At 38.4% G+C, this 27,261-nt stretch overlaps 1 protein-coding gene across 1 annotated transcript; it reads right to left on the bottom strand.

The window, feature by feature from the left end:
- Positions 1 to 388: 388 nt before the first annotated feature.
- Positions 389 to 27,029, bottom strand: WDR48 (WD repeat domain 48). The gene is made up of 19 exons (XM_027660601.1): positions 26,939 to 27,029; positions 18,671 to 18,811; positions 18,270 to 18,348; positions 17,910 to 17,992; positions 17,662 to 17,791; positions 14,009 to 14,097; positions 13,053 to 13,154; positions 12,468 to 12,692; positions 11,031 to 11,105; positions 10,582 to 10,684; positions 10,184 to 10,281; positions 9,595 to 9,702; positions 9,123 to 9,219; positions 8,550 to 8,645; positions 6,398 to 6,503; positions 4,873 to 4,960; positions 4,223 to 4,299; positions 2,997 to 3,189; positions 389 to 2,400 (listed from the first exon to the last, which is right to left on the bottom strand). Exons 1-19 carry the CDS (start codon positions 26,984 to 26,986, stop codon positions 2,305 to 2,307), a joined length of 2,034 nt encoding a protein of 677 aa, XP_027516402.1. The 5' UTR covers positions 26,987 to 27,029; the 3' UTR covers positions 389 to 2,304.
- Positions 27,030 to 27,261: the final 232 nt, after the last annotated feature.

Raw genomic sequence — 27,261 nt, 5'->3', positions numbered from 1 at the left:
CCTTGGTTTCTCATGTGCCTCTTACAAGGATACAACCTTTCCACATCCAGACAACTCAGCACCAGCTGGCACCAGTCACTTGTCAGCACAAACTACTTTCATGGTACAAAAGCAGCACTGCTCAGGTGAGCAGCATGACTTGAGCACATTTGGCACCTCAATAGGAGCTCAGAGCTCACACTTGAAGGTCTGCACACCTCCTAAATTCTTACATTCAACCATATTATATGATCATCTTCATGTGATTCTGCTAAGGTACTGCCATTTCTTCAGCCATTCTATTATTTGAGGCTTCGAAGGACTCTGAAGCCCTTTGTAACATTCAGTAGCAAAGATCAAAGCTCCAAAATTGCATCATTAATCTGGTACACAAAACAACTTGAAAACATTTTAACTAAAGCCTTTTATTCTATACAACTGTGAAAGATCATTTACCCTTCTGGCATTGCAGACTCTTCTGTCAATCTTTCCTGTTACTGTGTTTCAGGATGGTTAGAAAGGAAAAAAAAAAAAAAAAGAAAAAAAATTACAATCTTGGCTGGTTTAAAACAAAATTTCTGGGACCAACTCCAATGTATACAATAGGACAGGAAGACAATGAGGAAACAAACCCAAACTTAAACAGTGCCTATTGGAATAAGCATAGATCCTTGCTATTAATAAATACAAGTCAGGACAATTTATCAATAGAAGTTACAATTCTGTTTAACCATTTAATTCACAAGCAGCGCTAAAAATGTGCAGTTACAGCACAGTTGTGTCAAACTAAGCACACGAAGAAATGGAGATTAAAAACTGAAACTGACCCTCAAAAGACAGGGAAAACATGCTAGTTTAGTTCTGAACCATGGTTTGTCTCTAAGCAATGAGTTTGTTTTGATGGGTTAAGAGTGCAGAAGGGAAGGATTTGACTATTTTTTTCAAATAAAACACAATGAAAAATATTTTACCTTTTGTTTGACCAACACAATCCCAGTAATATAATTTATTGGGACTTCTTTTTAGGCCTCAACCTAAACCTTGATAGCAAGATACAGGAAGGGCAAGATCATTATGTCTCTTGAAGAGACTCCAATAACATACTGCCCCTTGAAGGCACTTGTGCTTCTGCTTCAGACAAGAGTCATTTCTACACCATTTCTCTACGAGGATTTGTAATTTGTTCTGGCTACAAATGGTTTTCTGGGATATCCCCATATCTTCTCACAAAAAGCTGAAATGCCTTTACCCCCATCCCCCCCAATAAGTTAAACCTCTATAAAAGATTACCATGAGCCTATGACAGTCACAGATTTTTAGAAATAGCAGGGAAAACGATATCTGCGTAAATCTATAACAAAAGAACAACTGCATATAAAATTTCGGAAAAGAAAAATCAGGTTTTTTATCTCATGAACATGAAATCTGCAGAGAAGTTTCTAAAGTTTAACATTAAACATATTAAGTTATATTCAGAATGGTTTGAAGTTTTAACAAAATGTCACATAGTTTTGGAGAACAGTTACCAAAAATTAGACTAGTGTGTCTTTAGAACACCTAGGACACAGCGCAGGAAGTAGTTATATATATTTAAAAAAAAAATCTCTAAGTTGCTGCAAAGCATGTTCACTCTATAATGATGCACAGCATCATTAGACTCTGATATTTTTCTAGTGTTCTTATCTTGCACATCAAAAGCTCTCTAAAGCAATTACAACAATTCTAAAGTTAACCCTTTGTTCACAATTAAATGGGCCAGTTCATTCAAGTATGAATTACAATACAATACGTATTTTCTGGGGTTTTTCCTTTTCCAAATTTCTTCTAGTGGCAGAAATGTTTGAGTAACCTGTGAGAAATCACTGCTGGAACTTTATGAATGGAATGTACTAAAAATACCTTCTGGGCAGTTCCGAATTACATTGTGAACACAGCAACTAATACGGCCAAACCAGTTTCATGTCGAGCATGAGCAGATGACTATATTATGTTCTGGAAAAAAAAAAACAAAAGCAAAAAGGAGGAAGCAAAAGTCTGCACTGGGTTATCATCCACTCTCTGTACACCTCACACAACACGAACCACTCAGGGACTTCCCACCTCACTGACTGAGAGGAGGACAGACTTTAGTTTAAGTCATATGGATTTTTTTTCCTCTATTTTACAGATCTATTAGTCACTTCAATTAAATGCATACTTCCCATCCATACTGAGTCATTAGCAGTCTCATCTACCTTAGGGGTTCAGTGGGCTTCTATAGTACTACTCTTGGAACCAGTACAGTATGGTCAAGTAAATAATGAACCACTTGGGTCCGTGCTCCCCTCACGTTGATTTCTGGCGATAGTGAAGTGTCAGGTCCCCACCACTCTTCCAAATGAAGTGTTTTACAGTTCGAAGGTCCATATTCGGATCCAAAACCTAAAACAGAAAAAAATTCATCTTTTACTCCATGGATCTGCTAGACTGTCAGAAATTCCCAGATAAAACACTCCCGTGGGTGAACTGGTACCAAGATGAACCATGCAAAGGCTCAGATTTTTCAACCAGCGAGTAAACCTGATGCGTTACTGAAAGGTTTTAGCAATGTAACACGTGACTTCGTGTTACAACCACCTCTCCAATACTTAATCTTCATGGGCTTAAATAGGCAATTTATCATTTTTGACGAATTTTGAACACTGCTAAAAATGTAGAGTTCCGAGCATTACAAAAAAACCAAAAAGTCAAACAGAATTCTGCAATTGTATTAAGTCCATTTGTTGAGTATGTAACCCTGCAAAAGCCACTATTCAGACCAAATAAAACAGGCTCACTACAGAAATTCTTTGTTCTGGCTATCTGCAAATGTCTGAACTTGTGTCAGCTCCAAGTTAACATGATGTCGAAACATTTCCTTAGTTTTGAAGGTAGCAGATAATCTACAGCATATTTCCAGCTCAGGATTCAAAAATTCACAACCTATTCATTGCTAAATACTGGGTTTGATCACAGGCTAAAACACCCAAGGAACTTACCTGGTCCTGGCACAGAAGTTCAATCTTCTCCTCTGCTAGCACAGCGATGTCCTCCTCTTTTTCTTGTTCTCCTGTTTTTTCATTGTTGGAAGAGCTGGTTGTCTGAGACTCATTATCCAAGTTTATGATTTTCTCATACACATGTTCCATCACTTTCCTCACCTGAAGCATGTCACTTGCTGACAGTCGGTCTCTAGATAAAGTGAGAGAATTTTGTAAGGAAAAAACTTGAGAAATCATATTTCTTACCCTCACAGTACCTTAGTTTGTAGCAAACTATGCAAGTACACAGATAATCTCTCTATATTATAAGTTTAATAGTGAATTATCGGGATTATCCAGAATACCAGGATCATAACTGCTATTTATCCAAAGAGCCTCACAGAAAAAGGGATTCAGAAAACTGGTAAGATATTCAAAGGATTAGATTAAAATCAAAGCTTAGATGAAGAGTATTGCACACTACCCTAACTCTTTCAATAGAAAGGTGTTAGTAGAAGGTCAGAGGATATAGAATTAGAGAGCTAAGCCAGAAAATGCTGTTCACCCCACTACATTAACCAGAGGACATTCTCCTGTAATAAGCAGCAGCACTTTTTCCACAAAGGACACAAAAAGCCTGTGAAACTCCTCTCTCACTAACAGTCTCTGATGTGAAAAACTCAGTAAAATATATGGAGAAAATAGGTATTTGTGTAAACTACTGAAAATTGCTGGATATAAATGGCAGGCATACTGTCTATGACACTGAGGTCACATCAGAGTTGTTGATTTCTAACCTATACAGCTCCCAGTTACAGCTCATGTGACTGGCAGACTATCCTGCTTTTCCTACTGTCAGGTTTTGTTATCTTTTCCTTTTAACAAGCTACCATTCATAGGAAACATAAAATTGTGGTTCTGAACAGAGTAACAATCCATTAGTTCCTCTGTTTTCTGATTAAGTACCACAAAAGACAGTCTCATTTCAGTAATTAGTTCTTAGACATTTCTTAGCATAAACTTGAACAACTGCCCACCAAACCCAAAAGAAACCTCTAGTTCTTTCAAATATTTTGATATAACTCAATGCTGCAGAGCAATGCTCTGAATTAGTTTGGTGGAGTGTTTTTTTGTTTTGTTTATTTGGTTGGGTTTTGCTTGTTTGTTTTCTTTGTTGTTGGTGGGGTTTTTTAGCATGCAGTTCTCTTTCTGCAGTTTATCAAAGTCAAACATGCATTACTTACTTTTTTAGAGTTTTTGCCCCTGATGATGAATGAGGTTGGAGGTAGAAGGGAATCTTATTGAACTTGGGCATATTTTTCTAGAAGGAAACACATTTGGAAAGTGTTAATTTAGGATGAACCGTTGTCAGATACTATTTCCACCAGCTGGTATGTGAAGTATATTCAGCTCCTAATTATAAAAACCCATGAGAGATTCTTAATCAACATCCCCACCACAGCCAACTTCCAAATTACTCATACTCCTGAGACACTTCAATTTAGATGATGCACAGATCATTGAGCTTTTGAATATAAATTATCAGTTATTTCAGAGGCAATTAGATATATCAAAAGACAGCAGCAATATGATGTGTATTCTCTGTTCCTGAGCTCCTCACTTGAAAATGATACCAATTATGCACAGGGCTTTGAAATCTTTTTCTAAGACTTTATGTCTGAAAAAAGTGAGCAAAAATACATTAACTGGACACATGAAAAAAATCATGAATCTCAAAGGGTCCTGAATACAGACCTCCAGGCCACTTATTTTGAATACAAACAGAGCATAAATTTAAAATGTAATTTCAGACACTGCACAATTAAAAACACTTGTAGTACATCTTAAAAAAAAGCCACAGTAAAAAAGCAACACTTATGCACACAACACTTACATCCACAGTGATGTCAATTACCCATTGTGGCACAGTTTCATTAAGAAGCATAGACTCGGTTTCTCCACCTGAATCCCGACATAATAACCTAAGACACACAGAAATAACCTTTGTGAACAAAAACAATTATTGTAAGTTGCATTGAAAAGCTTTCAGGAGAGGACCTGCCCTTTTAATGGGTAGGGAGTTTGAACTTTGTCAGCAACATCTAACTTACTGATCATTTCTTTTCTGTACGAGTAGTAGCTGCAGGAAAACAGATCCCAGAGCAGAAACAGGGAGTAGTATCCTAGGAAACTGTGGCCATGACACAGAGAAAATTTAAAAACCTACTTTGCTCTGGATTGTGTAAGTTTGTGTGTTGAAGAACGAAATTGTCAGGAGAAGGGGAAAGGCACCTGGCATAAAGCAATTCTTTTCTGCTTCAAATAAATGAGCTTTGATTTAAAGCATCTGCTAAGCCCTCACCAAATAGAAAGAATGAAACCAATTTTAAGAAATGTGCACAAACAACGATGAAACAAAGCCAGATAAAATTTTATAAATTCCAGTGAGGTATTTTGTTGGAGTCCTGCAAGCCATCTTTTAGGTCCCACAAGCGTGGCTTGCTCCCTTCAATGGGGTCTTCCCAGTGTTCTCCTAGGAAGAAGCTGTGTAAGAGCTAAGATCCACCAGTATAGAATGGAGGCAAAGATTAAGCCTCAGGTACAATTTAAATACATTGATACTGCAGCAAAAAAAAGTCAGTTTACAAAGCTGGAATTGCTTTCCCTGTTTTACTGACCTGTTCACGGACTGAAAGTTACATCATTTTTGGGCTTATTCAGCCTGGGAAACAAAATTAAAAAACCCAAACATCTCCCAACCCTTAAATTTAAAATCCACTATGTCAGTAAATATCAGATACTTCACAGTGTTTCAAAGCTCAGTATCTGTTTTGCTGCACTATTAAAGTGTCTCTTATGTATCACATATCATAATTAGGCTTTTTCAATGTAGAATGAGAAGAGCTAGAAGAGTAATTAGAATATAAACATTACAACACAGAACCTGTGCTCCTACCTGCTACAGCTTAGGACCTTTAATGCATCACTGGCTGTAATTCTGGGAGCAGAAACCAACTCTCTAGTAAGCAGGATCCCCTGGGATGAGCCATTATTTCTCAAAGACCAGCACAGCATACCCATAAGAGAAGTTCTACAAGAATGTAAATCTAGACTTTTATTCTAAACCAAAGTTCAGTTAATCAGTTTGCAGAAAGAGGGCACCCAGTGATTTCAAAGCTATGAGACACAGCTAAGAACTATACACAACTCTTACTGTTGTAAAGCCCCACACCTTGTTGATGTTCAAACTCACATACTCAGTGGGACAATGCCAAATTATCATCAACAGCTGCTTATTTTGCCTGTCAAAGGCATGTCTTGAATGTCCAGTACAGAATGGAAGCACTGCATTTTGATAATGTTCCTGCTTGTGCAGAGAAGTGATCATTTAGTTACTGAATTTACTTGAGTTTTTATACCTGAACAAAGTGCGTCCTCCAGCCTCACCAAAAATAACTGGTGTATGTGGTGGCACTTGGAAGTATCCATTTCCTTTCTGGACTCTGTTCTCCTGCTCACCATTCACTGTCAGAAAAAGAAACCATCACAGCAGTGAGATTGCAGTAGGCCTTAAAACTGGGCATTCATAGATCAAAACGTGCCTTTTCCATCTACAGCTAATTTATTTCATAAATTAACAACATCATACACTTTACATAAAACAAGAAAATCCCCATTTCCAACATGCAGCAAGTATATAAGAAGGAACAGTATAGAGTAATGAGATCAAAAAAGGTTTGTGTAAGGCCCATTTCAAAAGCCTTTGAGAAAGGGGAAATAGAGCTCAGGAGCCAAAACCCTACTACTAGTTTTTTTCCATTTCCTTAACAGAATTCTAAGTATTGTTCAATTTGACAAATCCTAATATTAGAAATCAACTGAAGAGACTGTGCTGAGACAAGACTATTCTTCCCTTCTCCACTGACAGTACAGAACTCTGAAGGATACTGGCTTTGCTCTTCTACCTGGATTTGCCAGATGTCAAAACAGTAAACTAGGAAAAGCTCAGACTCACAGTTCCTTCAAGTTCCTGCATTATAAATTCTATTTATTATAGCCAGTTACGGCAGGATGGTCTTCAAGCACTGAAGAACCTGATTCCATATCAGTGAACAAGACAAGATTAAAGAAAAATCAGCATTACTTATGCACCTATTGAACAGTGCAGCTTCCAGTCAGTCAGGTATCTTGAAACAGGAGAATTCAGATGCCTGACTTGCACTTGGGAAAAATCATCTCCATTACACTACAGCATCTAGTTACTGTATTTGAACATGATGTTGAACTCAAGCAACATAATATATTTAGATGGCACAGTCTCATGAGATCAATGATTCCTTAGCTTTCTAACCAGAAACATATGTAGTGAAAGAAAGGTCAGAAGTTGTATTAAGCAAAGAAACCAAAAAAAGAAAAAATCTATATTAGAAGTGACAAACATGATACTGAAGTTACAGCAAGTGAAAAATCCTAGAGTTTGAAACTATAACACTTCTCTTACCAATTGAGAGGAACAGCACTGCACATATACACACATTTATGTGTGTTTATTTATATTTTCTCTACAAAAATTTCAGTGTCCAACTTCATCTTAAGTCACTGCTCAGTGTCAGTTTCTTCAGTTTTTAATTTTGAAATGAAATGAAGACTGATTTTGCATTTCTCATATCTTGTCTGGCTCTAAGCTGTAGATTGCCAATACACAACAGTATGAGAATCAGCAACTTGATCCAGAAGAGTCTGCCAAGTGCTGTAACCCTCCATGGAGATCATTTTTGAAAGAAGAAAGTAACTAACTCTTGGCACAATCTTTTGTCATAAAATGGCAAGATATTGCTGAATGTACAGTTTCCCTAATTGCATTATCTATCTACAGAAAGTAATTTCTTAATCACCAAAGACCAGACTTTTCAGTCAACTCTGATCTAGCTTGAATTGATTTCAAACTTAGGAGTTACATATTCTCTTTTATTCTGCCAAATTCAGCCACTATCTTACATTTTACATAGCTGTGCTTTTCATCTCATGCCTGATTAGGATTAGCATTATTACCTTAAAACACCATTCTAAGGTGGTTTTCTATAGACCTACTTCACATATTATTATACCAAAAGTATTTTTTCAAATGAATCTTTCTTTTCTTTTCTTTTGTTCATAATACCTAGAAGAAAACTGGAATTATGTCAAGAAAATACTTGCTAATGTTGAAGAACTGAACTATTGCTCTTTGCTGTCAATATCTAGGCTGTTTCTTCTCTAAGTCAAGCCTTAGTGTGTCAGTAATTGTTCTTCATCAAGGCATCATGTTTCTGTAACTTCAGAATCATCTGAATTCTTCTGTTCACCTGCTTTTTTTACAGACCAGAGTTCTTAAGATTTTTGCTGATGCTTTCAAAAGTACAACACACTTTCTGGTGTAAAGTAAATTTAAAAGGGTTAAAAGACGTTAGACTATAATGCATAGAGAGACAGGGAGAAAAGAGCAAATATGTTGTATCTGTTCAAGAAACAGAAATAAATAAACAGAAGGTATGAACAAATCCTAAAAAAGGAAAATATTAACATACTAACCATGGTTCATCTCATTTTCTTCTTCATCCATTGGATTGATATGTGTTCTAGGCCAATACTCCAGAAGTGCTTGTAGCAGAAGCCCTCCGAGGTTTACTGTCAAGACACAGTGAAGTGCAACTTCAGTTACAGGAAAAATGTTGGTAACATAATATTCTACATTTGATCTGCAGCTATTTATGGGCACAGAAATCTGCTTATCACAATCTCAGAGCTCTATGTTACAATCTTTCAGAAAAAGATGATTTTAGAATCCCTGCTGTTGGATCACTCACGTGATGTAACATTCTCTAGATTAGGTCACAGTTACTTTTTCCCTTTTGTTTCTTGAAGGTTTGAAACCAAGTTAAACAGAAAACCTGAACATGATAGAAATGTTTCAGAAAAAAAGCAAACAGTGTCACTGGAGAAGTCACTGCAGAATTTGATGTTAAGAAAATAAGTCCTAAAATCCAACCAGCTACTGACATAGGCATTTGAACACTTCAAAACATGCATACTGGAACTTTTCTGTTTTTTTTAAAAAAAAAGGAAAAATATTATTTAGAAGTAAAAATATTATTTAAAACTTACATTTTGGATCAGAACCATCTGGACTGCTAAATCCAGCATCCTTTGCTGAAACCCAGGCTGCAAAGCAGTCACTTTCATCCAAAGTAATTGTCAACATCTATTGGCAAAAGACCACCAGGGAGAGGAGTGTAATAGTTGTTTTGGATTAAACAAGTCTATAAATTTATAATTTTGATCACACTTAACTGGGATTACAAACCAATGAATTTCTAAATGCATGGCAGCACACACTGTTTACCAAACTGTATTAATTCATAATTGGTATTGGTGGACCACACCATGAGGGAAAAAATAATAAAAAAATCTGTTGTTCAGATTCAGAAGTAAAATTTGCTGTTTTACTTGAAAATAAATCTAACCCATCAGCTAAGCGATGAACATTCTTCTAAAATTGTAACAAGCTAAAAGCTTTGTGAACAAACAGTGTATGAAATATGACATTAGAAAAACAGATTTAGGAGTTGCATCTCACCCCAGTTTTCAAGTCTACTGAGAACCAGTTTGGCACATACACCATTTTGAATCGCTTCTTAATTTCTTCTTCAAAGTCTACTTTCCCAAGGTCTTCAACTTTACATGCCTGTACACCAAAAAAAAAGTACAAGTTTTGAGCCATATTAACACCCAAATCTTTAACTTGACTTTCATACACATGTGGAATGATTATGGTTTCTGATCTCTCCAGGAGTACTGCAGCCCAGAAACATGAAAGTTAAAAGTTCAAACGTTTCCCAAAAAACTGAACAGTAATTTATGTGGTAAGTAATTTTTGTTTCAAATCTAGCAAATTCAGATCAACTACTGCAATGGGAACAACCCTTGAATTTGTGGGTGAATTCAAGGGTCTGAATTCCAGGTGAATGCAGGTGTTTGCCTCACATCAGGCAAAGACACAGAAAAGCTCAGAAATGCCCCCTCCCCTTTCAAAAGGCAAACTTTGCATTATGTCTTGACATAGAAAGAAGACTCACAGGAATCACACACACAAAAATATATATATATAAAGGAAAAAATAATTAATCATCCAACAGTAGAAACTTGATCTGAAATAATATACTTACCTTCAAGACATCCCAGTATGCCACATTATTATTTGTGTCTTTGGTTAATATGTGTCTTTTGTCATTAAGAATGTGGCACTGAATAATACTAGCACCCCCTGCCAAACAAACAAGAATTAAGGTCACTACAGTCATTATTTTTTCTAATATCACATTAAATTGTGCAACATGACATGTGTACTGTTCTTTGCTTTCACTTTTTTATATAAGAATTGGTTTACACTAAGGTGTAAACACTATTTTAACTGTAACTAACTCTGGATAGACAGTAACTACATTGTCTTTGCTTTAGTTCAAATCATAGTATCAAGTATCTAAAAACCTGAGTCAGTCTTAAAGTTGTATAATTTCTGCTAATGGTACCGTATTTTATAAGGTCTTCTGAAAAAGTTGTTTACCTTTTATAACTTGGTCAGGTTGTGTACACAGGGGTGGTATGGGATTGGTACAATCATTATCATAATCTCCTGATGCTCTAAAATTATGAATTCCCTTCAAAGTCTAAAGAAAGAAACAAAATAATGACACATTCATAATAATCTATAAACTCTGGTTTTATATGTAACAACTGTCAGTTCATGCTGCTATTTAGATGTTAACTGTTCAGTTCCAAGAAAGATAATTTGTTTCTAAAAGCACTACAAATAGAGAGCAAAGGAAGTAATTCAAAGCTTAATGCCTTTTGATCAATTTCAATATTAACATTTAATGATTTTTTTATAAGGAAACCTTACAGATCACAGCAAGTCACAGCCAAATTGCAAGCAATAGCCCAACAGCTCCCAAACCAAGACTGCAATTCCCAAGACTACTTAATTGAAATCAGACTGTAAAATATATCACTTACCCATTTATTCACAGAGGATTTAGTTGTTGCAACCCAAAGTGCTGGAGGAGGATCAGCTGATCTATCAAGTTCCATCTAAATAATGAAACACAGAAACGTTCAGTCATGCTTACATTAGTCTTCCTTTGATAATTAATATTGCTCTGTGTAGACTGGCTCCCATATTTGGAAGTATCTCAGGAACAGCACTACTTTCAGTTTACTACAGAAATACAAAGTTTAAAGGAAAAGAAACTAAGCTGAAATATCTGAAAATGCAGAGAAATTGTTTCAAATGTTCAACAAATAAATTTGGGACACGGATAAGAGTAGATGCAATGTGTCTAAACAGCCCAGCATTTAAATTTGCTTCTAGCAAGATGCAATCTTATCTAATGGATAGTTTGATAAGCACAGTATTTTCTGAACTACTTTGCATTCAGACACTTCATATGGTTAAAACGAGAACATAAGAAGTTTTGTACTAATTAACTTTATACTTTTGGCTCGGCCATTACATTTTTCAGCCAGTAATGAATGACCACAGCCAAGTTATTATAGACCCCTTCTGATCTCTGTACAGCTGACCACAGCTTTCATTTCTCATTTTGAACTACAATTTCCCAGATTGTTACTTTTTCAGAACTAAATTAGTATATCCAAGATTGGATTTGAACACAGCCAGAGTTCACTCACAAGAAAAGCCAGACTGCTTATATCTGTAGGTATCTGTTTCAATTGCACCCTCCTTAAACAACTACAGGTTCCAGGGTCATGTCATCTAGTTACAAACAACAAAAAAATCCAAAAAGTAGCCTCTTCAAAAGACTGAGACTTGCACGTGCAGTTTTCTCCACAAACACATCAAGTTTCAGTGTTCAAAAAACCCACAATCAACTTTACTCCTGCTTCCCCTGAGTACACAACAGATTCTAACACAGTCCTGTGCACATATGTTGCTGCTAAGAAAAATCTGGTTTTGTACAAAGCCTTGGCAACGCCAGCTCAGTTTCTTAAAACTGTACTAGAGCCTGATAAAACCAACTTTTCATGTCTGAAGTACCTGAATTTGCATATTTTCAGTAGTTGCCAGGCATCTATCTTCTTCAGACAATTCAGCTTCAGATGCAATATGGGAGACAAAGCCAATCTACTAAGATGTGACACAGTAAATGCTTGTTACCCAACGCACATTCTTTCTATCAACTTACATCACTCAAGCCACTATTTTGTTAGATAACCTGCAACTACCTTTTTACACTGTGAGGGTGATGCAGCACTGGTACAGGTTGCCCAGAGAGATTTGAGTATTTTCAAGGGTGGAGAACTCACAAAGCCATCCGGACATGGTGCTGGGCAATCAGCTCTGGTGGCCCTCCTTGAGTTGGGGGGGACAGACCTCCAGAGGCCCCTTCCAGCCTCAGCCATTCAGTGATTCTCTGAATTAAACTCAATTACCTTAAGAACTGGTGCTTTCTCTTCACAGATAAGCACACGGATATCAGGATTTCGTAAATCTGTACAGTAAATCTTCCTGTCTCTTCCTCCTGAATAAACATGAGTGAAGGCTTCATTGACCTGCAGAGCCCAAACACCCTCATCATGGACTCGATATGTGGCTATGCACCTCTGCTGCCCAAGCGACCACAGGCGGATAGTCCCATCAGAGCTGCCTGAAAGACACTGAGCAACAACCATCACACTTCAATCAAGCAGGTATTTAAGTCTTTTAAAATACTGTCTTTTCCATAAAAAGCTTTGATAATTCTTATGGTCATATTTTTCCATTAAGATGGTGCCAAACAAAGACTGGCAAATAACAAGGCTAGTCACAGTTTTATGTAAACTACCCCCTCCATACCTGGATGAGCCTGTAATAAAACACAACCTTCACCCAACAGCTTCCCTCCCTTAATCACTAAATATCTGTAATACTTGTTAAATTACCTTCTGTAATCTATGACATAAAACAATTATATCAAAAAAGACTAATGACACTTCTGCATTCTGTAAAATGCCTTTGCCTCAGGTTAAAGCACATACCTGGGTGCCATCTCTGTTCAACAACAAAGCTTTCACATTGTCTGTGTGCCCTTTGAGTTTCATTAGTTTTGCACAAGTTCTCGGATCCCACACCCTTAGAACCTACGGAAACAGATATTGGATAACTGGAATTAATACCATTCTTCCCACCAATGCGTTTCCTCTGTGGAAATCAAGGCTTTCCAAAAGAATCAATCCAAACACACAGATTACATCACTGTAACCATATATTAGAAAAAGACAGACATTATGCAAGTCTAGTAATCAGATGTGATCTTCTCTTGATTTTAATTGAATTTATTCTGGCTTCTTCTGGCTTCTTAAGAAATAAAAGAATGGAAGCAACAGGAAACAGGAAAGTGTGATGTGGGTGAAAAAGATTCTGAGAAACTTCTCAGATGATTCATTGGTGTATCCTATTTTCATTTTTACACTGTCTTGGAAACAAAATTCTCTCAAGGTTAGATTAGGTAAAAAAACAACTCACAGGGACCTAAGCATGTTTCAGTTTCCTTTACAACAAAGAACAAGGGCTGTCTCTTGGGGACACTTGAACTTCATTACCTCACTTCATTTCCCACCTCCTGCAGGGATCTCACAAATTGCTGGCACTGTTTCTTTCCTACCTGCAGCAACTGCTTCAGTTTATATAATCATCTGAGTCATGTGCCCACAAAAATCAGAGCTCTTGTGGTGAAATGTAATGATCTTTGAAAAAGAGAGGGTTACACAAGATGATCTGATTGTCCCCCCATGTATGAAAGCTTTATGGATATGTGACATCCTCAGACTGAGGCAGGATTTGTATCCTACAATTCCACTAAAAAAAAAAGTGTTTACACTCACTATTAAAACCACAAAAGTTGCTACAGACATGACACTGAACATGAATAAAATTGTCTCTCTATACTACACTTCGAACTGAAGTGGAATGAGCCTTACCAAATTTTGCTTACCTTTTCAGTGGACCCTGATACAATAACTGTTCCCATTTGATTCATTGCAAGGCTGTAGATTGAGTCTTTGTTCCCACTCAGGGAAGAAGCTATTTAAAAAAAAAAATTACGTATTCAGTTTTAATGCTGTCATTTGAAAAAAAAACCCCATACTTATTCATTTAAAACTGGTATTTTAATATCCTTTGATCCAGGAAAATAGTGCCACTCTGGCCCATATATTGAGTTCCTTTAAAAAAGACTATCATCTGAATATTGCTAGGAAAACCCCAGCCTAATTCTTAATTTACTGGTGCATAAAAAGAAAATAACCCCTCAGATTTATGGTCATTACAGTCCTGGTGCCCTTTTGACACCAGAATTCAGTACCAAGACCATCAAGCTATTCTTGCTCAACTACTTTTTTGGAGTATGATACTTTGATGTGATCTTGTAACACACAGTATTTGGATTTAAGCGTAGAGACTTTTTTTCCAAGCCAAGTAGCAGTAAAATTCTACATTTTATATTAAAGGCTCTTCTCCTAGTTCAGCAAAGACGCAGAGAAGTTACACTGCAGTGCTGCAATGTGTTACTTGAGCACGGATGCTGCCTCTGAGTTTGTGCAAACCATATGGCAGCTCTTTAGCATCACACCTACCATCAGAGTTGAGGAATTCTGTGCCATCTAGGCTAATCCACTTTTGAAGAGAGTAAAATACCAGTCCCTCAACTGAGAAAAGCACAGACACAGCAAATGAAAGTCATCTATTTAGAGAGCACAATCAAGCATTTCATTAAGCCTCAAAATCCATATGATCAGTATGCCAAGAAGGCTGAGAATAGCAACAAACTGCATGGCCAGCGAAAATGTGATACTTCACACAATGATTTATGTATGTCATGGAGCTAAGTTTCCAACACAGCATTTGTAACCTAATATCATAATATAATATTGCCTTTTGTCACAGTGGAAGAACTTGTGTCAGGGGAGGTTTAGGCTGGATATTGGGAAGAGGTTCTTTACCCAGAGGGTGGTTGGACACTGGAACAGGCTCCCCAGGGAAGTGGTCATAGCACCAACACTGACAGCATTTAAGAAGCATTTGGACAACACTGCCAGACACACAGTATGATTTTCTGGGGTTGTCCTGTGCAGAGCCAGGAGCAGAACTCGATGATCCTTGAGGGTCCCTTCCAATTCAGGATATTCTACGATTCTGTGAAGCATTATGCAGCTTTACCTCAGGGTCCTCTTAGTCACCAGTTATGGCTATCCAAATGTAAACTGTCAAATGAAATATATTACCCACAGCCAAAATTAAGTGAGAATCTTCCACTGTCCACAGAGAACAATTTAAGGTAAATTGCATAACTGAAGACTCCTGGAGGTTAGCACACTGTTCAACAATCATAATAATTCAGGAGAGGATGATACACAGAGTTATCAAAAGCTGGATACCAGGAATGGAAGAGAGAATCTTAAGTGTACAGAAGCAAAATTTCTGCCATAACAAAAGCAAAGCTCAACTCCATCCTCTTCTGGAAGGGACAAAAAGCAAAATCTCTGCTTTTAATTTGAGTTATGGCTGTGCTGACTGAGAGACTCTTTAAAAATAAGCTTCCTCTTAATGTTGTCTTGTGTACATTGCTTCCAGGCAATCAGATAGGAAATTAATGTACAACAACAAGCTTCATTTGTACTCTCAAAAAAAAATGATACTGTTTCAAAGGACTTGGGAAAACAGCTTCTTTGAGGACATTTACTGTGTTCTTCCCAACAGAAACACTACTATTTGAGAGCACTAAAAAGAAAGAACAACAACTCCTCTGCTTACCTTTCCTCCCCCTCATGAAGTATTTGTGTTCTAACTCTAGAAATGCAAATTTACCCCTGTCATCTTAGAGGCAATGTCTCCGCTTCCATTTGATCTTTGGCAAAAAACAAGCATCGGTTCCGCAGTACTCCTCATTCTGATTTACTTGAATCATTTAGGTTCTGTATCACTGTAGCAGTGTACAAGAAATGTTGTGGGGGTTTTTTTTATAATCTCACAACTGAGTTTTCCTGTCAGCTCACAAATAAATTCTTCCTTCAAGAACTCCATGTTCAAGTAGAATATGTTCAAGTAGAATAGCAAGGTTTGGCTATAAAATAATTCTTTCAATGCAAGTAAATAAATAAATATAACGACTTTATATTTCTGGGAAATATAAAGTAAATCTCTTTAGGTATCTCCAGTTGTGTGCCATTCCAGCACTATTCTGCAGATCAACACAGTTCACTAGAAGCCATCTCTCTTCCATTGGGCTACTCAGACTTGTCAGCATCAGGCTATACTTGAATTAAAGTCCTGTAGACAGAGCAAATGCCAAACTGACAGTTCTGCCCAGCAGATGCACCTTCGGTTTCAGAAACCATCAAATCCATAAAATTAACACACCTTTCAGAATCATCCAAATACAGTAATTCAAAAAACCCCCTACAGGCCTGCCTCTTACTTACAGAACCACATATTCCTGAAATTTCTTAAGAGTATGTTGTGCCACTTCCAAATTTTAGTTTTGCAGATTTTTATTGAGTTATTCCTAACCTATGACTGAGGAAGCAACTATTCTTACTTAGAAAACCTAAGTGTGGCAGTGTGCAACTTGATTCTGTTCTTTCCCAATACATCCATCAGACTCTGCTATGTTAAAACATCTATCAAACATTAAGTAGAAAATGAAAGAGATCAGTCACTTTGAACAAAATTTTTCCAACCTACCCAACAAGCAGCAGAGATCTCTTTCTGAAAAACACCTATTGTAAAACAGCCAATACAAACCAGAATGCCCATGACCCAGATCTGTGCTATTCACTGGAGCAATCAAACCCAACTGAACCTGAATACTGGTGTGATACTTCCCAGAAGAGAAACTTAATCAGCTCTACCCTGACTAGTCTAAGAAGGTGGTGTTGGAATTGCTGTACAAGGAAAGATCTCATAATTTACTATAATGCCTTTACAGGGAGAGGGAAGCAGAACAGATCACTTCCTGAAAGATCATGGTAACATTAGGAGTTAACCCTGATGAGTAGAATCTACAGTTTCCCCTTGCCTTCCAATATCTAGTGAGTTAGACCTCACCAGTCTGTTATCCTTATCAGTGCTTAGTATTACTTTGCATGTTTTTTAAACTAATTTAACTACTAACTTCATTGTTCTGATAGAGAAATTTGATAAATCTGTAAGTCCTGCTTTAGGAGCTGTACTGCAATGGTTTTTTTCAGCATTTATACAAACAAAAAACCAGCTCCAACTTATAATACACAAAAAACATAGAGACATATAATCCAAGAGAAAATTTCTGTGACAGGTTAGTTGAGAAGCAAAAAGCTTCTCAAACTAAAACTCTATCAAGTTTCAGAGAAACCAGCACATCACATTTCAGTAGAAGAAGTTCAAAGAGACTTGTCCTCTATTGTAAATGCCATGACTGCTGGCTGCTCTAGATTTCCAGCTATTATATAACACAACAAATGCACTGATTATGTACTAAAACCACCTTAAAATTTCTTGCACATTTTTTATGTACAGACAGAAAGAGGCATCTATGGTTTTCAATTGATCTCACAGATTACACTACTCAATAAAATGTGTTGCATTAGCCTCCCCTCCCCAGGTACCTACTTGTTACAGTGTTATTTGAGGCAGTCAGTGCTGTTAGAGTATTTACATCCCAGAGGAATATCTGTCTGTCCAGCCCAGCAGATGCTACCAGCTCCTTGTCTTTTGCATATGCCAACGCTTTCACATAATCCTACAATAAAATATATACAAGAACATGAACGGACAACATCATCCATTTGAAGGCTACATCTTAATAATTGAAAGAATGGCAGTGATCACACACAGTATTTACAGAAAATGTTTTTCACCTTATGAGTCCTTAGTGTTGACATGCAAAATCCCTTATGTGCATTCCACACTTTAACAGTAGTATCTGAAGAAGCAGATATCACTAAATTGGAAAGAATAAAGACTAAATTTTAATGGCTTACATATAACTTTAGGGAATATTCATACTACTCTGTTTTTCAAAAAAAGGTTGAAACAATCATTTATATACATATTTCAATTTTCATTAAAACGTCTGCTTACACTATTTACCAAATTTACAATATACATCACAAATTAATTTTACACGCAAAAAAAAAGATGGAAAATAATTTAAGCAGCAGACAATTTACTTCATACAGTCTCTGAATGCTGTAGTTCTCAAACTTTCAAATACTTACATGTTTTACCATTGCAGCAGAGCACAATGTCATTTACCCAATCTGTGTGGTGTTCCATAGATGCTATATAAGGGTCTTGCTGCAAATTAAGGAAAAAAAAAGTTCATAAAATCTCATCACAAATGGAAAAGATTGTGACTGTCATATCCTGTTGTAATAATTTATTCAACCTTCAAATGCATCAAAAGTTCCCTTATCCAGAGTTGTTTGAAATCACTGTTCCAGAACCTTTTTGTGACAGAACTAAACAGCTATGTAAGGTACCACAGTACGAGCAACGTTGAAATTATTTTGCTATCATAACAATTGGCAGCTGTTAAAAACCAGTATCAGATGCAGACCTGTGGAGAGCTTGCCTACCTTGGAAGAAAGGTTTAGATAGGAAGCCTCTCGTGACTGACCTTGTGCTGATTGACACTCCATATCCTTATGATGGAGTCCCGGCCTGCTGTGAAGAGTCTGTTCAACGCTGGATCCAGCTGAAGTGCATTTACCCCGTTCCGGTTGTACTTCTCCACCTCATCTCTAATCACATAGGAGACCTAGAACACAGTTGCACAAATCCAATTATGGTATTAAGGTGTTGACTTGGCCACAAAACCCAAACATCTAATTTCATCTTTGTGAGGGTCTTGGGTAGAGAATATTAAGAGTTTTAAAAGCATTAAGTCTGCAGGTTTGAGAGTCACCAACACCACCTCAGTCATTTCCCATATAATGGGGAAGAGTCACAGAGAAGATAGCAGCAGTGCTAGAACTGCAGCCCAAAGGATTATTTAATCATTACAACTCAAGTGTAGTTAGATCCAGAGAATTCTTAGTTCAGTTCCCTGCTTCATGTGCATATTGTGGGTGCTCTTAGAAAACACACTGTGTTTGTGTCTCACTTCCCAAGAAGGTTCCACAGTTTCTATAGCTGGGATGATGGTCTTTCCCATTCTCACAGGGGAGAGGATATGGTCACTAAGGACTAAAGCATTCAAAGACTGCAGATACAAATTCAAGCTATTCAGCTGTTATTATTTTTAAACCAATCTTTTAAAACCTACCTATCTTCCAATATAATAGAAAGCTCAAATTTTTACTGCTCTTTCAGATAAATGATTCCTTTAGGTTTTTTCCTTCTGTGTTTGACAGTACTGTGTGTAAAGGTTATTTCGTGGATTTGTTCAGAAACACTAAAAGGAAATTTCAGGAGACCCTGTAAAGGCCACAGCACTCTCCATTATTATGTTCAGTAAACACAGCTCTAAGGCACTGCAGTTTCTTCAGAGTTATTCCACTCACACTGTGCTGCAGCTCTCCTGATCCCCAGGTTTACATAGGGTTTATATGTATTACTCTGAGGAAAGCCCTCACACTTAGGGAAAAGGAGGGGAAGCTGCCAGTTATGCCTCTTCCCATATTCTGTAAACTATAATCAGAACAAGGTAAAATTTCATGCTTGGTATAATCAAATCTGCTCAGAGCCAGAATCATTTGGATACACAAGTACAAGTGTTTTGAACATGCTTACAAGTAGTCTTGGGCTAGAGATCTGAAAGCAATTTTTCACTCCAATAACTGTTATAGTAGTATAAAGAAAATGTTTTCCAGATCAAATCTCAGTTACACAAAACAAAACCAACAAATTAAAATATTCAGGGAGTGGTTCTTATCACTGAAGAAATATTTTTCAGCATCTCAGATTCTGTACCACGAGAGATGACAGGTCCATTTGGTGAATGTGAGCAACACCTCAACTGAATTATCCTGTCCCTGTGCAGCACAGTAAGAGAACTGATGCTTCCAGAAAGCACATGTCCAGTGCCACTCTGTTTGAGAAAGAGCTGCAGCAGCTCTACAAACTGACACAGGAGGATCAAAATTAAAAGCCTCCTGAATCCTTCTGCCTTAATACTCTCCAGTATCATTTCACAAGTCCTTCACTAGAGTTATTAATGTTATGTACCAATGCTCTTAAAACACTTCTTGCTCATGTTCTCCCAGCCACTCACAGTCCTTGCAGAGACACAGCTCTTCCTCACAATTTTAGATTGTGTCCTAATTTCCAATACTTTCAGCTGCTCTCACCCATTCCACTCATCCATAACATTCTTGCTATCCATGCTCCACCTACACACAGCTTTGGAGACACTACTGACAGAAGACACCATTAACCACATATAACAGCTCTATGTTAAAACACTTCAAATACTTCTAAGTTTTGGGGTTTTTTTAGAGAGCAAGATGTATGTGCAACTCCTCAGTTGGGCTTGAGGATATCATGTCTATACTGCTGGAAGGCACACAGACTACTGGAGTAAAAGAATTTTACAGAGTCAAGGTTTAACATGATACAAAACACAAGGCAAAGGAATGACCACCAAATTCATGCTGGTTTGAAACTCTTTGAGGCAAGCCAATGAAAATATTCAGTTAAAAATACTGTGTGCGAGCAGATAAGACACAAATTAAAGTAATTCAAAACCTAAAGTAGATCAGATTTGATGTTAGTTAGTAGGGAGAACAATCTCTTGCTGAAATACAGTGTCAGACTCAAAGTCAGCTTGGTCCTTCAGCTCTTGCTTCTTGCAACTGCTAGCAGGATATATTTCGATAAATTTTCAATTTTTGAATTTGCTCCTCTTCTGTCAGTCACCTCCCATTTTTGTTATATCTTCAGGTGTAATACAGAGCTCTTGATTCCACTCATAAATAAGACTGTCACACTATGTTAGTCATCCAAGCATTTTAAGGAGTTTTTTGCTCATAATAATGTTACCTTTTTAATTTAAAGGAGTTCAAGCAGAGCAGAACCCTTTATTTTTTAAATAATTTTCACACATGAATTTAGTAGAACATCTCTTGGTAAGTATTGTTTTTATTTTTAAAGAACTGGGACAAAGAGAGGAGTTATATTGTTTTAGGGTTAGCAAGTCCATCTATGCTGGATCTCAGCACCAGTTCAGCATCAAACTCGACACCATCCTTCTTCTTGGGACAAAGAAGCTGTGCTGTAACAACTGAATTAAACAAGATTAAAATCTTATTTCTTACTATTCCATTTTTTTCTGTAAATACATGACAGCTTTGATGGAAAAAAATATGGCAATACAACAAAAAAGCTTGATATAAAATTCCCCAGCAGCAACTGCTACTGTTCACAGAATTCAACCAGTTACTTTTGTCTCTGCTCAGATTTACAATTCTACAAAGTTTTATTTACCATCCACACAGGGGTAGCTTAGTTTTCCTGATAAACTGTCTTAATAATTTAAGAAATAAGGGTAAAAAGGAAAAGAAATCCCTATTGTACAACGAATCAGTAATGATCACTGTCTGCCTGTCACGGGAAGAAACTGTGACTGCCATTTTTCAGTGATAAAAGCAATTCTAATCCAAATCATGCATGTGCTCCTTAAAATCATTCTTCTTTTTTTTTTTTAAATTTCTAATACTAAAAACACAAGTAGAGAAAATTAAGATGAAAGAAACCTACTTTGTGGTTGGCAAGTTGATGGGATACCACACCAACATTTCACATGAATACTGTGATTTGAGCAGTCAGGCAAGGACAAGGCAAACCACTTGTCCTGAAGAAAGTATGAATTGAAAAAGGATGATTATGGCAAAAAATGGACTCTCCAACTCATATCACAGGCCTAATGATATCCAAGCAATTGCCCACTCTTACACTGAAAATGCTTAATGAATTTTCCTCAACCAGAATAAAAAAATGTTAAAAGGTTCACTCCTGCAAAGCAGTCATTGAGACTGAAATAAACATCTTGAATATTAACAAAACCAGAACAAGACTCACGGCATATGTGGCTGAACTAAAAATAACCTCATGAGACATTTGCTGAACACCTCAAGGAACCCTTTGGAAAGAGAGATATAACACCAGAAGCATCCAGGCTTGTACTCAAATGCGTTAATTCTATTTTAACACAGAGGGGAAAAGTTAAGGGATTCACAAAATCTGTTGAAATGCACGGGGAACTTAAAAAAGATCAATAAAAGCAACAGTAACTTGATTTAAAAGAGCTGACACTTGTGTAAGCATGGTGGACACACCTGCCAAGGCCACTAAACTAAAAAAACCAGTAAGAAGAACAGAGGAAGGTTGCTGATAATCCACGTGTTCTCCTTTTTATTCTTATTTAGGGGGTAAGGTCAGAAAGTGCCTTTTTTGTTTGGTTGGTTTTTGAGTGTTACTGATTATAGAAAGAAATGTTAGTAACTCTGGTGAGTATACAAACAAATACAAAATATAATGTATATATTCAAGTACGTGTGTACACAAGCATATCTAAAGAACATAAAAGCAGTAAGATTTTGGCTGAGGAGAAACTGCTGTGATAAAATTATCCTCTGCTCTGGAGCACACACATTTTATCCCTGTGTATAAGGTCCTGTGTCCTGCCTGGAAAGGGCTGTGGAGATCACCAGGAAGTGACAGCTCTGAGCACTCAGTGGCATTTGTTCCAAGCAGGACAGGCTGGAGCACCATCACTGCTGTGCCCAGGGTCAGTGGCAAACCAGAGACAACCCTGACTGTGACACAGATCATTGAGGGTTTACTGCCACCATCCGAGAGGGACAGGGTTCCTGGGATGTGAGATATTTTAATAATGACCCAGGCCTTTGACAGCAACTCTGCTGCAGCTTTTATAAACTCCCCCAAGGACAAGAATCTTTCACAGCAGCACAGTACAAACATCACAAGGGGATGGGCTCTCAGTATAAAGAGTTTATGGGATTCAGTACCCTAAATGGATCAGGATTAATCATTTTAATGACTACCTAAGAGCTCCAGAGATAAAGCCTCTGTCAACAGATGCATTTCAGAACACAAAGACAAGTGAATTTCTTGCAGGACCTACGATGTGTTTCTTGCCTGGATGAGTGTATCAGCTGATCTGGACCCTTGTTACAAGACATGCCTTATAACAGATTTTACCTTCATAGATGGGTAAAATCTACTATTAAAAATACCACCACACCATCATGTGGAGGAAACACTGACCAGTGGAGCTCTAAAGACACTCATCCCTTGGTTTTAAGTGGAAAAAAAATAAATTCCACAAGACAAATACTATTGTGAACAATTAAAAAAAAAAAAAATTTTTTTCAAAATCACTGGAGGATTCCATGAGATATGACAGGAATTGCATTCAAAATGAGAGAAAAAGCAGTGGTCAAGTAGCAAGAAAAAAAAAATCTATTGCCTTAGTATCTTGGTAGAGCATATGTATCCCTAAAAATATGGATTTTAATTAAGAACACGTTATTTGAATTCTTATCAGGGTCCCCAGGCTCTAGAATAAAAGTAATGGAAGGCATTAAAAAAATCATTTTATCCTTTTACAGTGTAATCAACTTAGTGGCTATTTGTTTGCTTAAGCATTTTATATGAAATAAATATAATTTATAAATACAATTTGTATATTTATTATGCATAAAATATTAAAAATAATACATATAAAATGTAGTAAGTTGAAGTAGTAGAGCATAAAGGTGACCAAATCAGTGCAATGAGATCCTATAATGGTTTGGGTTAGAAGGGACCTTAAAGTTCACCTTGCTCCACTCCCCTGCCATGGGCAGGGATACCTTCCACTAGACCAGGTTGCTCAGGGTCCCATCAAGCCTGGCCTTGAACAATTCTAGGGACAGGGTATGAGATCATCTTATTCTGTACAAGACTTAAAGACAAAAAGTACTTAAAATTCAATAATTTTATAAGGATGCTGATCCAAAACAGTTATGGCAAAATTCCCACATGTTGTCCACATGTTTCAAGTGTGGGGGTATATTTATTCTGGCCAGGGAGCAAGTCTGGCAGAGCAGATACAACGTGACCCCTTAAGGGCAGCTACTTCAAGCCACCTGCTGAGAAGTGGCTTCATCTTGATTTAATTCCCAGGAGCAGATCTGAAAGTACAGCATATGGTCAACAGTAGTGTCTGACACAGCTCTGCATCCTCATCCCCTTCCCAAATCAGACAACCTCACTCCTGCAGCCTTCAGACATGCCAAGCCATGCTTAAGAAACACCTGCCACTGGACATTTCAAATGCCTGGCTTCCATTTATATAATTCAACTTCTTTCCTTTTTCTATGCACAGAATTTATTTTGAGGCCTAAAGCATCTAGTCTGATTAAATCCTTAGAAACATAAAATTATATGCAGAAACACCCTAAACTGACGGTGTTTTGGATGGTTTTGCTTACCAGTAAAACTAGTGCATCCAAGATATTAATAGCTCTGATTTCCATAAACTTCATCCATGTAAGTAATCAAGTACTTTCATACCCGAGAGGTGTTTTTTGAAAAAGCTTCTCATAGTCTCATATGTTTGGGACAAATTTCTCCCTCTGTCCGCCTCTCCCTGAAAAGTTACACATAGCAGCATCCTAAATGCTCAGCCACTGGGAAGCAAAATAAATTGTGAGTGGTTTTATATTTCCAGTAGCAGCTGATGGATAAAACAGCCACTTAAAATTCAACTACATGAAAAAAATCCTGTCTCTGATCGAGCAGGTGAAATAATAAGAGGGAAAGAAAAAACCAACAGCTTCTGCTCAAGGCTTTATAAATGTTTATCATGGATTGGTTTGGGTTGGAAGAGACCTTAAAGATCATCTTGTTCTTACCCCCTGCCACGGGCAGGGACACCTTCCACTAAACCAGGTTGCTCCAAGCTCCATCCAACTTGGCCTGGAACACTTCCAGGGATGGGGCATTCACAGCTTCTTTGAAAAACATATAACCAAAAAACTGCAGATCTAGACTTCTGGTCCACCAGTTAAGACACAGATCACTATAGCAGTACATGAAGTGGAAAAAAAACCCAGTCACATAACACAATGAGAACAGAAAAGAAGACATCATAAACCAGCACAAAACCAGCTGTAAAAATAAGCTTTTGAGCTAAGTAATGCTTAGAAAACAAATGTAGTAGTAAAAAAGGAAATAATGTGCTCTTTGATGCATGCTGCTGTCAGGGAAATAATCCTTCATAAATAGGACTACATCAAAGAAATATCAAGGTGTAATAAAATCCCCTTCCTTAGAAGTGCAACCTGCAAAAACTTGTTTATGGCAGAGGCAGTGAAGTCAATAAAGGGATATTACGCTCTGGATTTTTTGTATTTTAAAAAATGTCCAAGGAATTTTCTGGTAGAGTAAGTGAATTCTTTATACAGTAGTGACTGAGTGCTTCCCTTAACCACAGAAAACACTAAAGGCTCTAAAGAGGTGCACATTCCCTCTGCGTGGTAAAACTCAAAAGATGTGTTCAAAAACCAAGCCCACCTCTGTTTGGAAGGATCTTAATGCTATTCCAAGCTTAATCAATATTTCATTTGATCGCAGTGGAAAGATACAGCTGAAACTTGCACTTGCCACTGGGCAGCTCTGCACATTGATAAAGCATTAAATCTTTTCCATAGTGAAAGCTGTAAAAATGCCTGAAGGGCCGGCAGCATCACAAACGAGCAGCAAAGCACTGAGGACCATAAAATAAAACCATTTTCATGACTTTTACTGTACACATTGCTAATTCCAGTCTCCACCAAGGCTACAATAATGTACCCCTAACTACATGAGCCCACACCTCTGAGTCTAATTCTCTCTTAGGTGTGCTCTACACCCTCCAGGCTGCCTATGCCAAAGGTTTCCTTTAGCAAATGCTGCTTGGAGCTGGGAAGAACAAAATTTTGAATTCTAAACAGAAAAAGTCCTGTTCCCTGCTCATGTGTGCAAAGGGCCAGTGTTTAACAGAGACAAGATACTAATCAGAAGTCAAAGTAGCAGTAAGATGCAAGGCAGATCATAAGATGGTTTGGGTTGGAAGGGACTTTAAAGATCATCTGGCACCAGCCCCCTGCCATGGGCAGGGACACCTTCCACTAGACCAGGTTGCCCACCCAACCTGGTCTTGAACGCTTCAGGGATGGGGCATTCACAGCTTCTCTGGGCAACCTGTTCCACTGTCTCACCAGCCACACAGTAAAGAATTCCTTCTAACACCTAATTTAAACCTACTCTCGTTCAAACTGAACCCGCTCCCCCTTGTCCTGACACTACAAGCTCTTGTTAATAATCTTGCCCATCTTTCCAGTAAATTCCCTTCGGACCTGCCAGCCTGGACACTCCTGCCTTACCCTTAGGTTTGCTGTTTCAGACAGGCAACGCACACCCGAGGAGCTGCTCTCACCCTGCTCCAGAAGGAAACCGCTGGCGCCGGACACAGCCGAGCGAGCGGCAGGAACCTGCAGCTCTGTTGCTGCTGGAAATTCACGTTACAGCTGAGGCAGGGCTGCAGGGGGGGTTGGGTGTCACAGTTCTTTCGGTTTCAACTTCACCTCCCGCTGTGCTTTGGATCAGGGCTGGTCCAGCTCTGCCTCCTGCGGGTCCCGACCCCGCCGGGCAGCGAGCAGCGGCTCATCGCCCGCGGTGCCTCAGGCAGTCGCTCGCCCCCTCCGCGGCGGCCAGCGAGGCGGGGGAGTGACACCGGGGGCGTGTGGCGGTGCCTTCCCTCATCGCAGCGTTGCTGTGAAAGAGGGGGCGGAGGCGCTGCCGTGGAAACCCCCACGCCCTGACACCACGCGGGCGCTACCGCAGCCCCGCGAGGCGCCGGGCTCTCCCCGGAGTCACCGCGGTCCCACCGCGCCCTCACCTGCACTTTCCGGCGCCCCGCCGTGTTCTGCCGGTGATGCGCCGCCATCTTGCATGTTGACACTGTGGCGTCATGTCCGACCGGAAGTTCCGCCCCCGGGGCCACGCCCACCCACGGCTTTTATAAGAGGGCGGTGGTGTGGGCGGGGCCAAGGGGCGGGCCCAAAAAGGGGGCGTGGCCACCAGTCCCGCCATGTTTCTTCAGCGCGGCTCCCTAAGCTCCTCAGGGCGAGTCGGGGCGCTCCTCTTTCCTCTGTTGTTCATTCAGTGTCTTCGTACCGCTCTGTGCTGCCCCAAGGCCTGTGTTGAAATAAGAAAGGGCCC

The sequence above is a fragment of the Corapipo altera genome, unplaced genomic scaffold, assembly GCF_003945725.1.
Source record: "Corapipo altera isolate COAL_440 unplaced genomic scaffold, ASM394572v1 126, whole genome shotgun sequence".
NCBI lineage: Eukaryota > Metazoa > Chordata > Aves > Passeriformes > Pipridae > Corapipo > Corapipo altera.
This window is presented reverse-complemented; position numbering and strand designations above follow the sequence as displayed.